The following is a 15,409-nucleotide window of genomic DNA, read 5'->3' on the forward strand; positions in this document are numbered from 1 at the left end:
GTCTCAACATTAAATCTCCAGAAACCAATCAACAAGTTTTCAAAACAATTGTTCAATTCCAGGATCCACAAATACAGCTCCAAATCAAAAGTGTGTGTACAATCATGTCGGTGCCTTCCCGCGATCCTCTGAGGTACCTGAAACACATAAAGCATAACACGATAAGCACAAATGCTTAGTGAGTTCCCCAAAATACCACATACAACAATTTGCCACTCGAGGCTATACTTAGTACGACCCTCTGGTCAACGTGTCTCAGCGGGACCCTCTAGTCCCGTAGCTCGTTGGACCCTCTGGTCCGATCTAGCTCGTTGGACCTTTCGGTCCAGTCTGGTTGAGGACCCTCTGGCAACGTAAATCGTTGGACCCTCCAATCCGGTCAGAATAGCACATAGCATACATAATCACAAAACACATAATCTCAAGCTAACATGCATGATCTTCCGGTCCACATATAGATACCACCCTAGGTAATGTATAGTGAGAAGACTCAGCTCGGGTAAACTCGGATGATCTCTAACTCAAAACACTGATCTAGCCTCCGTCTAAACACATACATAATTCACTTTTAATTAAAAACGACTCTCAAAGGCTAGACTAGTCCCTTCCTATATTCACTCAGAAGGGTAAAAGACCAGTCTACCCCTCCAATGGTCCAAAGGTCCACTTGTTGACTACACCCTAAAAGTCAACGAAAGTCAACCCTAAGGAGTATGCGGCACGTACAAGATCTGTACGCTGGGCATACTCGGATGCTATACAAAATCGAGGACACTCGACGCCTACGCTACGCGTACTAGGATTACGCCCAGCGTACGCCCCAGTTTTACCAACTTCATGATTTTGCTCTTAATCGGTTAAGACATGAGCTAAAATCCCAGATCTGGTCACTCTAAAGCATCTTAATCCATAAAGTCGGTGACTTTAAGCCTTTGCATGGCTGTAAAGGTCACCAACACCCAAATCACACCACTTCCTTTCTTATGAAGCTCACAACTCATGCATGGTTCACTCCTAACGTCCAAGATTGGATTTTTATGGATCTAAGACACAATATACACTGAAAAGGGGCAGATCAAGGTCTATGGAGCTCCTTTACTCATAAAGTCTCCACCTTTGGGACAAAAACCCTAAAAATTGCCTATAATGCACAAATCCAAAAAGGTTAAGAAAGCTTTGAGCTTTTTACCTCCAACTTATGCTCCAACCTTTGAAAAGATCAGATCTAAGGCTTGCACTCCAACTCTAGCTTCTTCAATGGTACCTTCTTCTCTTCAAAGGCACACAAGAACACTATCAAGCTCAAACACACACACACAAGCTCTAGAACGAGGGTTTGGCACTCTTAGGGTTTCACTCTCTAGAAATGGTGGCTACAAGTGAGGCCAATATGTTCCTTTTATAGGGCTCACCCCTACAATTAGGGTTTCAGTCTGAACCTAGTATGCGCAGTATACACTATGGTACACCCAGCGTACTGGGTAGCCTCCGCGTCAAGAACACACTCATGAGTACGTGCAGCGTACCCTCCAATACGTCCAACGTACTCAATTGCCATAAAATATTTTCAAGGACTAAATTTGATAACTTGAGGAGAAAAAGGATCAAAGAGATAAACCTGAATTCCGGGATGTTACAATACTCATCTAAACTTTAGTTTAGGTCTCAGTCAAGATTCAGATCAAACTTCAAGTAAAAAATATAATGAATCTTCACCAAAAAACCACTTACAAAGAAAAAAATCAAAGACGACCATCAGAGGGTTGTGATCGGATTAACAAACAAAAATGATCTTAATCCAAATCCAATCTCTGTAGCAATTCCTACTGAAGTAATACCATCAAAGCATGATCTGGATGAACCAAGAGAGAAGAAGCTTGTTGATGCTTTCAAATCACCTTACAAATGCAAGATAATATACAAAAAACCTAAGCCGACAAATTATGAGAGTATTGTCTGTGAGTGGTTGTTCAAATTGCAAGGAAATACATCGTAACTTTTTTTTATAGACATATTCATATATGATTATTATTTAGATAATAATGTATGACATTTTAAGTACATATTTGCAGAGATGTGGTTGTCCAGACAAAATATGGTCGGGTAACAGAAAGAGAAATTATGGAAAGTCTATATGCAAACACAGAGATTTTTGCAAAAGTTTAAGACACTTGGGGTGATTTACTTAACCACCAAGAGCTTGGAAGGGATTTCAGAAATTCACCATACAGACTTTTCTTGAAAGTTGAGGTTTCTGTAAGTTTGTGTTCTAACATTAATTTCTTCTTTGTTGATAAATTAATATACCAATATGAGGTACTATTCATTTACGAATATTAGATTTATTTACTATCATTTAAGATAATTATGTATATGCAACTGAAATTCACATATGATTATAAAAAAAATGATGTATTCATTTATGAATATAAAAATCAAAAATAAATATCATTAGTATATACTTATTATTAGTATACCAACATGTTGTATTTATTTATGATTAACAACTTACTAAGCCTTTAAAAATCATATTGATTATAGAATGCTTATGTATCTTCAACATTGTTTGATGAAAGAAAGTATGAAATATTCAAGGAGAACTTTTATGACAGTACTGATGGGTACAAAAAAATATTGAACATAAATTAAACTTGTTATATATATATATATATATATATATATATATATATATATATATATGATCAACAAAATAATTACCATTATATACATAAAAACATGTATTCTTTTCAGTTGTTAGAAATGCTCATATTTTTTTGATTGTCTTCAACTTAAAGAAACCATCAATTGAAATTCTAGACAACAGTGCAGTTCAGGGGGATTATGAAGATAAATATGGAGTACTATTTAAACCTTTGGTAAGTACCCAATTCACAACAACGTATAAGAACCAATTTATTACATATCTAACTTTTATTTTATTTAATGATCAGAAAAATTTGTTTGTGAGATACTTTAAAGAAATAAACCATCCAAGAGCCAATGCCATCTCAAAAGAAAGTATCATACTCCTACGACTTGAAATGCAATGGAGAACAGTTAAAAACAAAGTTGATTGTGGGGTCTTTGCAATGAGACATATGGAGACCTATATGGGACAACCAATCTCAAAGTGGAAACCAGGTCATCATAAAGAAAGTGCTATTCAACAAACTACTTTAGAGAAGCTCAGACAAAAGTATGCACAACGAATGCTAACTTCTGAAATTAACATGTTGAAGGCTAAGGTGTTGGATCTTGCTGAAAAATATCAAAATGTGGAATTCAAAGTACATACCGCTCATTCAGATAAGGCTATGCAAACAATTCAAAAAATGTTAAAAGAATATTAGTGATTGCTTGTGATGAAGTGTGATCATATAGAACAGTTTGTGTTGAAGTTGAATGAATTTGGAGGACCTGTAAGATGGTTCTGTAAAACAAGTTTTAGATGGTTTGTTAAGCGTTATTGAGCATCGTTTAAATAGTTTGTGAAATGCTTATTAATAGGTTTTATTATCTTGTGTTGAATCATTGTGTAATAAAACAAGTTTGTTTATTTCTGTTAGTTTTTTATATTCAAATATTTTCAAAGTTTATTTCTGTTTATTCATAAATGAATACTAATATGATATATTCATTTAAATTTAATATGTAAATAATAACGTTTTCAATTATAAATGAATACAAATATGATGTATTCTTATATGATTAAGTTAGGATTAATATGTCAGTATAACAAAGTTTAGATATGAGTATAACTTATTTATTAGTAAATTAATAAACAAATATGATATATTCATATTTGTATTCATTTATGATGTATTCATTTCTGCTAGTTTTCAATTTTATTTAAGTTTATTAAAAAATGAATACCAATATGATATATTCATTTACCTTTAATATGTAAATAATAACATCTTCAATGATAAATGAATAAAATATGATGTATTCATTTATGAATAATTTACGAATAATATGTGTATTTCATATATCAATTTACAATATCAATATAACTTATTTATTAGTAAATTAAAAAACAAATATGATATATTCATTTTAAAATAACATGTATCACATATCAATTTATCATATCTATATAAATGTGTATTATTCATACATAAATATTGTTTTTTATGGTTATTATCTGCATATATTCATAAATGAATAGAACCAAAAAACATAAATAAATAAATAAATAAAACCCTAAATGTCTTTTGTTGATTGAACAGCTGCAATTCTTACTGGACGTGTACGTAAATTGTGAGGAACTTGTTTTCCACATCCTGAGCACATTCTATGTTCTTTTTTAAAGTTTTCATATGCTACTTCACCTGCACTTGAAATTCTTTCCTTGATTCCAGAACCTTTATTGCTTTGAACTTGAGGAACATGAATATTAATCTCTTCCGGAATAGGAATAGAAGCACCCATAAGCTTGTATACGACTTCACAATCCGTCTTGCTTTTCAATCCACTAGATGTATAATCACTCTCAAATTCCTTTAACAACGACTGTTGTTTCTCAGCAAATAAGGCCAATTTCTTTTTGTCATCTCTTACAATATCCAAACATGATTCAAAATTATAATATGAATCATTGACTAGCTTCACATTCTCATAATCCCTTGAATCGGATTGATGAGAACTAAAATGATAATTTCTTGAGATCGCATCCTTTCTCCATCTTTTCAGAATGTACCTTTCAGGAATTTCTTTAACACCACATCTCATCATTATTGTAAAAGCATGTCTGCATAAAACACCCATACGCTTGAAATGTTCACATCTTCAATTTATTATTTTTTTTCTTCAAGTTTTATTTCAACCTGATACAAAAACATAATAACAAAATGGAAAAACAATTTAAACAAAATTTACACATTTAAATTCACGTATGAATACTCATATATGAACAATCATATATAAGTATTCATATACGAATATTATATTCTAATCATATACAATAATACATATTCATATATGAATAATCATAAATAAATATTCAAATATGAATAATAACATTGTAAATATTCATATAAGATATGAATTTAAATTCATATATGAACATGTTCTAATTTTAAAATGATCGCAATATTCATTTATTAATATTCTCATGTTTATATATAAACTTTAAATTATTCATAAAAAAAACTATTAAATTACCTTAAATTCATTTTTAAATTCACTTTTACTATTGTTGTGTTGCACAATGTAAACTTTCCACCCATCTTCAATACCAACATACGAGTATGTACAAAAAATAATGTACTTGTATAAACTTTTGATGCTTGTAGTTCTATTTCTTGAGGTGTTTGCATTCTATATGATGCTTTGTTTGATGTCTTATCAATCTCTCGCTGAGTATTCCTTTTCTTTTGAATGACAGTGTCGTAATTCATCATGAAATTCAAAAGTAAATTACCACTTTCTGAGTAGGTATTAAAGAATGAATTCATACTCTCTAACCTCGACGTAGTCGTCACCAACCCACACATTGGAATATCGTTAAAATATTCAGGTATCCATGAATCACGTTTTGTAAACATGTCTTTAAACCATCTCGTGTATTTAAGATTGAATTCTTTCATAAGCAAACCCCACGTCACCTCAAAGACATCAGGTTTCATATTAATGTCCCAAACAAGCTTCGTGAATCTTTTTCTAAAGTTTTTGTTCGTAAATAAATAATCTGATATCTGTATTAAAACAAAATTAAAGTAAACTTCTATATTTATTCATAAATGAATAAATATTAATAAGTAAAATAATAATAAATATTCATATGTGAATATACTAATATTTCAAAAAAAAATACTATACTCATCTATAAATAACTAAATACTATGTAACATATTTGAAATATAGTAAAATAATACTTTGTTTTTCAACTTCTTCATTATATGCCACATACATAATCGGTGCTTTGAATTAGGAAACACATTCTCAATAGCTTGTTTTATTGCAGCATCTTGATCGGTTAAAACAACTGTTGGTTCTTTCCCATGAGTTTTAAGAAACGCTTTAAGCAACCAAGAGTAGGAATCAATGCTTTCATTACTTAGCAACCCCACTCCAACAATAACTAATTTTTTATGATGGCCAATTGCAGTAATTAGAACAAAAAACATTTGATACCTATAACACAAAAAAGTGTTCATTAAAGTCAATTTTTGATGTATTCATAAGTGAATATAAAAATATTCATGTATGAATACAGTTACAGTATATTATTAAAATAATTTCAATATTAAAAACTGAACATTAAACATAAAGTTAAAATATTCATATATGAATAAGCTCTAAAAAAGTAGATAAAATAACTTACTTGTTTGTACGGAAAGTCGCATCAAACGAGATAACATCACCAAATTCAACATAATATGCCTTCTCCATTTCATCAGCCCAAAACAGAGAGTCCAAAACATCATATTGACAATTAAACTCAAATGAGTAATTTGGATAGTGAACTCAACGGTCATTCATTTTGTTTACTATCATTTGGGCATCTTTATAACTTATAACCCTATTGATATTTGTCCTTAAATTTTTATAGTCAACTACTTTAGGCTTTAAAAACTCATACCCACCTCTCAGACTTGCCCTAAACCTATGAGCCGTCCTCAACTTATGAGCCATAGTTGGACCTATTTTTGATGTGGAAGCACGCACTATAAACTCTTTTTCTGAATATGTCATTTGTCTCGCTCTTTTTAAATCATTTCTCATCTCAAGTGGATGCTTGTGAACTTCATCAAACTGAAAAACTTTATAATCTGGAGTTTCATACACAGATTCAAATATAATCTTTGCTTCACAACCAATAACTCTTGAATTTGAATTTTGTTTCCTCCTAACACCACTTGTAGCCAATGTGTCACAATATTTCTTTTTCTGTTTTCCACCACAATTACATATAACATGTTTATTATTTATAATCTTGTTATCAAACCTTGACTATATGCTCAGTCTCACATCAAAACCACCAATTTCAGCATACTCATAATACATTTTGATGACCAACTCTAATGATTTGAAGATTAAACTTTTAAATGGAATAAATTGAATAAGTACATCTGGCTTATAGACATTTTCTCCAATGACATTTTGCACTCGGATCGTCCATATGTAAATACATTATAATCAACAAAATTAAAAACAACATAATAATTCAATAAGTTATACCTTCAAAAAAATGAGTTCTCAACATCTTCTTCTTCACTCTCACACATCGAAGAATACAAATCACCATCAATAACACTTGAATTTGACATAATAAACCAATTGATCTGTAGAAAACAACAAAAACAATCTTAATATCGATGAAAATCATGATAGAATAAAATAGAAACTGAACGACAACAAAATTAAAACAAAAAACACAAAAAAAAAGTCGTAAATATTAAAACCTGAATAATTTCGAATATATCTCAGCTCAGCGTACAAACGATCTGAAGGAAATTTAAATCAGCTCTGATCAGATGATGCAATTGCAATAAAGATCATATGAAAACCTGATCAATTAAGCAATCTCTCTCACTTCACAGTGTAAAAACTACAACGATATATCTGATTGAAAATTAAATCAGCTCCGGTCATATCACAAAATTGAAATAGAGATCTCAAACTATAGAACAACAATTCGATGAAACAACTGAAATACAGATTTGAAACTTCACGATAAATGGAAAGAATACGCGTAATTCCTAACGAATTATACAAAGTAATAATCTTGATAATGAACTCCTATATATCTGATAACTGAATACGAAGAAGAAAACTGAAATACAGATGTGAAGCTTCACGATTAATGAAAAAAATACGTGTAATTGCTAACGAATTATATAAATAAAAGAATCTTGATAATGAATTCCTCTATATCCGATTCAAACGAGCTAAAGATCTCATTAAATCGAAAACTAAAGACGAAGAACCGGTAAGTTTAATCTAAAAAAGTGGCTAATTTACAAAGATACTCTTAAGGAAAAAAAATGACACACACGTTTTCTAAGGTTTACATGTTAGATAAATGATTGGCTGAGAATAATTTCCCCATTTTCAATCTTTTTTATTTTCTCAATTGAACTTACATATCTCTCTCTCTCTCTTTATATATATATATATATATATATATATATATATATATATATATATATATATATATCCAAACGAAGCTATGTATGTTAAAGGTGTGTTTTAGGAGCCACCTAGTTTTATAAATCGTATTACAAGTGATGGAAAAAATAAGATATGTTTTACAATTTTTCAAGGACATACTTTATAATATTTGACAAAATAAAACACAAAAAATAAAACAAATAGTATAAGGTTTAAATTTACATTTGCAAGGCAACGTTTATTAAAACCTATTTTATATCGAAGATAAAAATATTGAAATGTAGTTGTTTGATGTTATAAAAGATGGTAAAAGGTTATAGAAAAACATGAAAAGTAACACAGCTTCTCCCATATTGATGGACATAGAAAATGAATGTTGAACTATTTAAAAGGAAAACGACCTAATAATATTAAGTAATTATTTATTTTTATATAAAAATCCACTTGTAGGGGTCAATTAGGTTGTCTTTTGTTGGTTTTTAAGGTGCTCAACCGGTTGAACATAATTTTAGCAAACCGGCTATTTTTTTTCCGGTTTGACGTGACATGACATTGTATTTGGAGTCGAGTTACTTGACTTTACTTAATTAGGGAACCACATGCTTTCATATTCTAGATTCACCACTATTATATATATATATATATATATATATATATATATATATATATATATATATATATGTATGTGTGTGTGTGTGTGTGTATATGATCATATGAGAACCATTAAAGGTTAGAAATCATTTAACAACCACTTTCATTAAGGGTATTTCAGTCAACCTATATTTTTCTTATCATTTAACATCAAATCTAAGATCAATGCATATACATCATTATATCTGAACCATTCTTACAAAACCTTGTACACTTAATCTCTCTTATAATTAGATTTGAATCATTCTTACAAAACTTAATACACTCAGTCTCTTTCATGAGCTTTCAAATCCCCTCAGCTTTTAAATCCTCTAAGCTTTCAAATCCACTCAACTTTCAAACACTTCCTTATTCTATAATAACCACCACATACATTTGGTTACAATATAACACCGTCACCACCTACCTCTGACGACTATCCACCACCGTCACTTATCGTCTTCGTCATGTCGATGCCTCGTGCCACTGGCTAAACTCGTTACTACCATCGTTACATCCTTCTCTGGTGACTTCCAAAAGAACAAATTAAGGATTATATGTTCATATCTATAACCTCGGACTTCAGATCTAGAACCTTTGGCTTCAGGTATGCCCTGATCGCCCTCACTGCTACCTCTTGTTACCAATGCCAATCTTACTACCACTGATCACCAACCTTTAAATATGGAGTCGCCATCTTCAGATCTAGAACATCTACGTTCATATCTGTCATCACTTTCTAGTTGCTGCCTCATGTCACTGTTATCGATCTCTTCACCACTGCTTGCCGCCTACTATCATCTAATTTATTAAGTTGTAAATGTGTATTTTTTATGGACCAAATTGTGAATTATTGTATGAAATATTAAATTAAGCTGTGAATTAGTGTTTGAAATGTTGTATTAAACTATGCATTCTGATTTTTTTATCTAGATCTGATTTTTGAGGAAATGATGTTGGTGGTGTTGGCACCAGTGGTTGGTGGTGGTGATGGTTGATGGCACTGTAGACATAAGTTCGAAACTTTGTGTGTGAGTCTATAGTGAGAAGTAAAAGAAGAATGTGAGTGAGTCTGAGATAAACGAGAGTTAGAACTTAGAAGCACAAGGGAAGTCGATTCCGACTGTAGGATACAGGACCATGTGAGTCGGGTGATGATTCAATTGAGACTGAGAGACGGAAACACGGTAGATGGCGACAAACGACAAGATGGGGAACATGATGTTTGAGGATGCAAGGTCAATGGAAGTCTGCGCTGCTACCTTGCTGTGACGGGGAGGATACAAACAACACCAGAAATCTGTGATATGTGAATTATGGAGGACTAGTAATCGGGAAGAGAAAAGGAAATGGTATAAAGTATCGATGGTGTTAGTTATTTAAGGGAAACTGAAACCTTAAAATTAGGGATAACTAGAAAAGTTTCCCCCCGTGTTGCGGGGGTTAGAAGGTATTCCATTGTAAAAAAATGTTATTGATCAAGTATTTAAAACAGATTGTTAAGTTGGTCATGCTTGCAACATAGGTTCTGCATCTAACTGCCATGCATTCAGGTCTTTCTCCTCACCATACCTTCTCAAATTGTTTCTGTGGTCAACCTGATACTTTGTAGTAGTAGTTTTGTCACATGACACCATCAAATGCAACAAATGAGATGATTTTATTTTTTATAATACAATACAATACAAGACATACGATATACATGAAAAATGTTTCAGCTAAGAAACAAATCCTTAGTCAACTTCAACCATATCAAAGTAACACATAGTGGCGGACTTATGTGCAGAATTGGGGGTCCCGGGCCACTGCTCAATTTCCGGCTCGTAGTGTAAAAAAAATTTATTTTTTTAATTTTTTCTATTAGGTGCACCCGCTTGAAGTATGAGGGACACCCCTACTAAAATAGTCTGCGTCCGCCACTGGTAACACATAAACCAAAGAAGGCTTTCAGCCACCCTCTTCAGTTGCTTTTGTAACACCAATGGTAAAATTTAGACAACCCTGCCTTCACATATCAGAGTCTGATATTTTGTCACAGATCCAAGTTGTAGTCATTGCACCAGACCAACAAATTATTGTCAACATGATGTGCTTCAATATGAAAGTAAAATATCAAACCTGTTTATTTAATAAATATCAAATTCCAAGGTGTGTAAATCAATATTAGAAATTACCTTTGACTCGCATTTGCTGCATAAATTAAATATGAAAGTGAAAAATAAAAAATTATCAATGCCTCTACAATTGCAAACCCAAACGACATCCACCATCTAGAATAAAGTAAGAAAAACATGGGATTATCAACCTTATATAATAGTATAAAAGTATAGAACTATTTTTAAGAGAATGTGAGTAAACATACATATAACCCTTTATTTTCTCGTTAGCATCCATCCCTTCTTTCCGTAGCTTGACCAATGAAGCAAGAACATATCAAAGTACCTGATCCCATAATCACTCTATAATTAGCTTAAATATATGAAATCAAATTCAATTTCTATAAAATCAAGAATCACAATCAACCTGCATAACAATAGATGCTGCAATTTGGGGATTGATTCCAAGTTGGAATAGGGAAAGCTTAAGTTTTGGTGCTAGCTCACCAAGCTCCTCTGTCATTTAAGACATTGGAATTATAAGTACAATAAGAAATGAAAAGAAAAGATAATGATGATTGAAATTAAAATATCATTAACATACCAACTGAACCGAGACAAAACTAAGGTAATTCTCTAGTACCAATCTTCTATCAAAACTAGGAAGAGGAATAGAATATCCTACACGACTAATTACAAGTAATGCAGCAGTAACAAATAATCTCCTTATCTCACTCTTGAAAAATGATTCAGCAGCATTAGTGATGACCGAACCTACGCGTGCAAAAATAAGGAATCTGTTTTCATATTTTGGTTTGTGTTGTGATTTCTCAGGATTATATGAACCAACTTCAAACTCGTGTTCAGAATTTTGCTCAATTTGTTCATGACTTAGAGACTCTGCAGATGCTGAATGGATTCTCATATGGCTTATTTTGGGCTGATTGTATGTGAACATTGGTGAATTGTGGCATGCACTTGAATGAAAATGTTTTGTTGAAATTACAAAATGTCTTTTGTAAAGTTCCGAATTCATGGTCTTAAGGGAACATCTTTTTCTATCATATGGTACATGCCATAACTGGAGGCTACGTGCATGTCTGCCTGTTCATCAGAAGAAAAAAAAAGCATATTACACCCATAAGAATAAGATAAAATTTTGATTTAAACTCAATAGTTGGATAAGTGTAGAATTATGTTTAATAAGTAGTTTATTTTGATTGCAAAAGTCAGCAAATCCTGATCATATTCAATTTTCCCACTCACTAGAAAGCTGAGAACTTATGCAGCACTTTATAAACCCCCATGAGTAATCTTCAACATTTGTTGATGATGAAAATGCTCAGAAAATTATCCTAAGTTCTTACGATCCTAAAAATTTGATCGTCGTCATATAAATTTGAAGTTAAATAGAGCCTCTACTCGGGATAAGTCTTCTATTCATACCACTTACCCAAGACAATTCACATAAATTCAAGAACACAATGATAAAACAAAATTCGATTAAGAAATAGGAATTATCATAATAACCTGATACGCGTAATCCAAGTTGTAGAGAAAAGTAATTGGAAGATAGCTAATTAACGTCGCTAAAACATGGGTTGATACTCTGCATTTGCAAATTCTTTGAAATGTAAACCCTAGTCCTTATAAACAGTTTAGTAATAGCTATACAGGAATAGATGGAAATTTTCATTCATCTTAAAAAAAACCCTTTACTCTCATCATAACAAAAATAAAGCCCAGAAGAATACCTTGGGGAAAACGATAAAAAAAGGCAGAATCAAATAGACAAACCACCTAAAATCGGTGTATACAAAAATATTTGGGGAAATGGAAATCTTATATTGAATAAGAAGTCAAATGGATCATAAAAAATGAAATCAAAATCTTACTTTGAAAACGATTAATAGAGACAACTGAAAGTAATCATCAAGAAAAGAAATTTTTTTTCTTATGTTACCTGTGACAACCCGATATTTCAACTCTATGTAACGACCTAAAAAGTCAAGTATTGTAACCACTTTTGATATAATGAAATTAACTTCGAAAATAAAATGTCCAAAAAGTCTCTAAATAATTACCTACTATGTTTGATGTCATTAAACCGTGATCGTACGTAAAAAGAACGCCCAAATCCGACTTCGTATATTGAAGTTATGATTTTCCAAGTTCGACTTAACGACAGATAGCTAAAAACTCGAATCGGAGATCGACCGACCTTTGGCCGGAATGACCTAAACGAGAATCGAAGGTCTCGGCAATGGTATTGCAACGGTAAAAAGTCTAGCGAAAACAGACGGCAGACAAAGAAGTTATGAATTTCTAACGAAATTTTCTTACCGCGACCTTTTAAAAATAAATAATAAAAATAATTTCGAAATTTGCCGACGGAATCTAAACGAAAGTTGTAGAGCGTAGTCTCACCTACGCGTGGATATAAAGAACGTCGAAAACGGAGTTCGTATAAGGAAGATATGAATTTTTGAAGTTTATTAAATATTAAAAATATAAATTTTAATAGAAATTTCGGTATTATCCGAAGGCTGAGTCGCACACGAGTACGCCCAGCGTACACGCGTATGCCCAGCGTACACGCGTACGCCCAGCGTACTCAAGGCCTAGGCATCGGATCATCCGCGTCGCGCCCTATGCGAGCCTATGTCTAGTCCCATCCGGAGTCTGAAGCAGTCGAGGATGCGCTCATGCATGACGCACGAGTACGCCCAGCGTACTCGCGTACCCCCAGCGTACCGAGGCGGTTCCCAGTCCCTATAAAAGGGATGCGAGGGTTCCGAAGAAAGGGCTCATTTCTCTCTCAACTTTCTTGCGTTTAGCCTCGTTTTCTGTGCAAGTGATATCCTGAAGTCCCGGTTACCTTGCTTAAGTCCTGAAGGTCGTTTGTGCTCCCGAGATTCCCGAGAATCCCGAGAAAATCCGCTTTCTCGAGTCGAAGTTCTGCTCGGTTTTCATCTCGCCTTTTTCGATCTTTCAAGTGAGTTCATACCCTTATAATCCACACTTTTAAATGTTTTATAAATGCTTTTATATACTTTTAAGGGGGGAAATACAAGTAAACCACACAATTATTATCGCATGTTATATACAGTTTCATTATACCTCTTTTTATCAATGAAATCATACAAGAACAAATGAACATTTTCACACGTAAATCTGTTTTATACTGAGTTTTGTGAGAGATTAACTTCACGTACGTTCGAGTACACATTTCAAGTCCTGTATTATATACCAAAATCCATCGGAGGGGGAGCATGGTGTTTGTATATAGATCTATACGGGCTTGACAACCCGTGCCCTGACTGTTAGCTACAGTCCACCATTTGGGGTAACAAACGTCAGAACATTCCAACACCTGAAGAACGTTGTGTATAGGCATTTCTAGTCAATAGCATGGTTATAAAACTCACATGGAGTATTAAAAACACATTGATTTATGGGGTTTCTCAGATGTATTGGAAAGCTTATACGTACATACATTTTCTAGAAACAAACCTTGGTCTTGATAGAAGGCTACATTTATGCTAGTAGAAAATATAGGATTTTCTAGGAACAAACAAACAAGAACAAAACATTTCATTTCATACAAACATTGTCATTTAATACTTATGAAACTCACCAGCTTAAATGCTGATCTACTCATTCAAAACTACTTGTATGTCCCAGGGATTCAGTAATTACAGGTAACAAACAGCTTTTGAAGAAGGGACGCTGCGGCGCCAGTTTAAATTCATATTTTGGCATCATATTGTAATTGGTTTTGAACATGTACCTTTTAACAATGTAAACTTTCAATTATATATATATGATGGTTGTATTGCTTTCTTTACTATGTATTCATTTGTTACGTTACCACATGAAGTCATCCGCCCCCGAACGTTTCCGCCGTTCCGGTTTGAGGGTGTGACAGATTGGTATCAGAGCAATGTTTATAGTGAACTAAGTATATCGAACCACATAAGATATACAAACTATAAACGCTTAAGGGACTAATACTCTCTGACAAAACATTTTTTTGTTTTACGCCTAAGCCGCGTTTCGTTTAACTTAAATTGTTAGTTCATTTGAGTACAAATACAGGCATACAACAACTTATTTTCATGATTATAACTATACAACAAGTATTTAGACAAGTTGGACACTACGATTAAGACTCGATATATGTAAGCAGATTTAGGACAAATATAGCGTGATCAACTATATTTTCCCGAGATCGGACCAATGTATATCGAGGAATGCTCGTAGTGAGCAACAAGTCAAAACTTACCAAAAATATCACAAGGATCAAACACAAGAATTTAAATACTATAGGAGTATTTGCTACATAAAATAGCTTAACTTACATGTTTAGTCTTACATGTTCCAAATTTATTCAATTTATATAACCCTATTCTCGTATAGCCACATGGTTGGATTTCATCGCCCCGGCGACCCTACTATCCCAACCAAGGCAACGGGGGATGGATCGAAGAGGATCCCGAGGAGGAAGAAGAACCCATAGAATTGGACGAAGAGGATGACTCCGGTACCGACTCAGAGCCGGAAGTGAT

The 15,409-nt window shown here is 32.8% G+C and overlaps 2 protein-coding genes and 1 pseudogene across 2 annotated transcripts; all 3 read right to left on the reverse strand.

The window, feature by feature from the left end:
• Positions 1-4,203: 4,203 nt before the first annotated feature.
• LOC145068107 (uncharacterized) lies at positions 4,204-4,734 on the reverse strand. Its single transcript, XM_079015092.1, has one exon. The coding sequence runs from the start codon at positions 4,732-4,734 to the stop codon at positions 4,204-4,206; it is 531 nt and encodes a 176-aa protein (XP_078871218.1).
• Positions 4,735-4,796: 62 nt separating this feature from the next.
• LOC145068108 (protein FAR1-RELATED SEQUENCE 5-like) lies at positions 4,797-6,393 on the reverse strand. Its single transcript, XM_079015093.1, has 5 exons — positions 6,326-6,393; positions 5,877-6,135; positions 5,270-5,696; positions 5,164-5,228; positions 4,797-4,826 (listed from the first exon to the last, which is right to left on the reverse strand). Exons 1-5 carry the CDS (start codon positions 6,391-6,393, stop codon positions 4,797-4,799), a joined length of 849 nt encoding a protein of 282 aa, XP_078871219.1.
• A 4,052-nt stretch (positions 6,394-10,445) lies between these two features.
• LOC145070248 (preprotein translocase subunit SCY2, chloroplastic-like) lies at positions 10,446-12,456 on the reverse strand (annotated as a pseudogene).
• Between the last annotated feature and the right edge of the window lie 2,953 nt (positions 12,457-15,409).

The sequence above is a fragment of the Lactuca serriola genome, chromosome 8, assembly GCF_051521515.1.
Source record: "Lactuca serriola cultivar US96UC23 chromosome 8, Lser_US96UC23_V15, whole genome shotgun sequence".
In the NCBI taxonomy this organism is placed as follows: domain Eukaryota; kingdom Viridiplantae; phylum Streptophyta; class Magnoliopsida; order Asterales; family Asteraceae; genus Lactuca; species Lactuca serriola.

Bases quoted from the DNA above. Each gene is read 5' to 3' on its own strand.
- LOC145068108 (XM_079015093.1), bottom strand. From the start codon at position 6,393: ATGGAGAAGGCATATTATGTTGAATTTGGTGATGTTATCTCGTTTGAT. The intron at 6,136-6,325 runs GTAAGTTATTTT...TTTGTGTTATAG, and splicing joins GCGACTTTCCGTACAAACAA to GTATCAAATGTTTTTTGTTC. The intron at 5,697-5,876 runs GTATTATTTTAC...GTTTTAATACAG, and splicing joins TGAAGAAGTTGAAAAACAAA to ATATCAGATTATTTATTTAC.
- LOC145068107 (XM_079015092.1), bottom strand. From the start codon at position 4,734: ATGATGAGATGTGGTGTTAAAGAAATTCCTGAAAGGTACATTCTGAAA.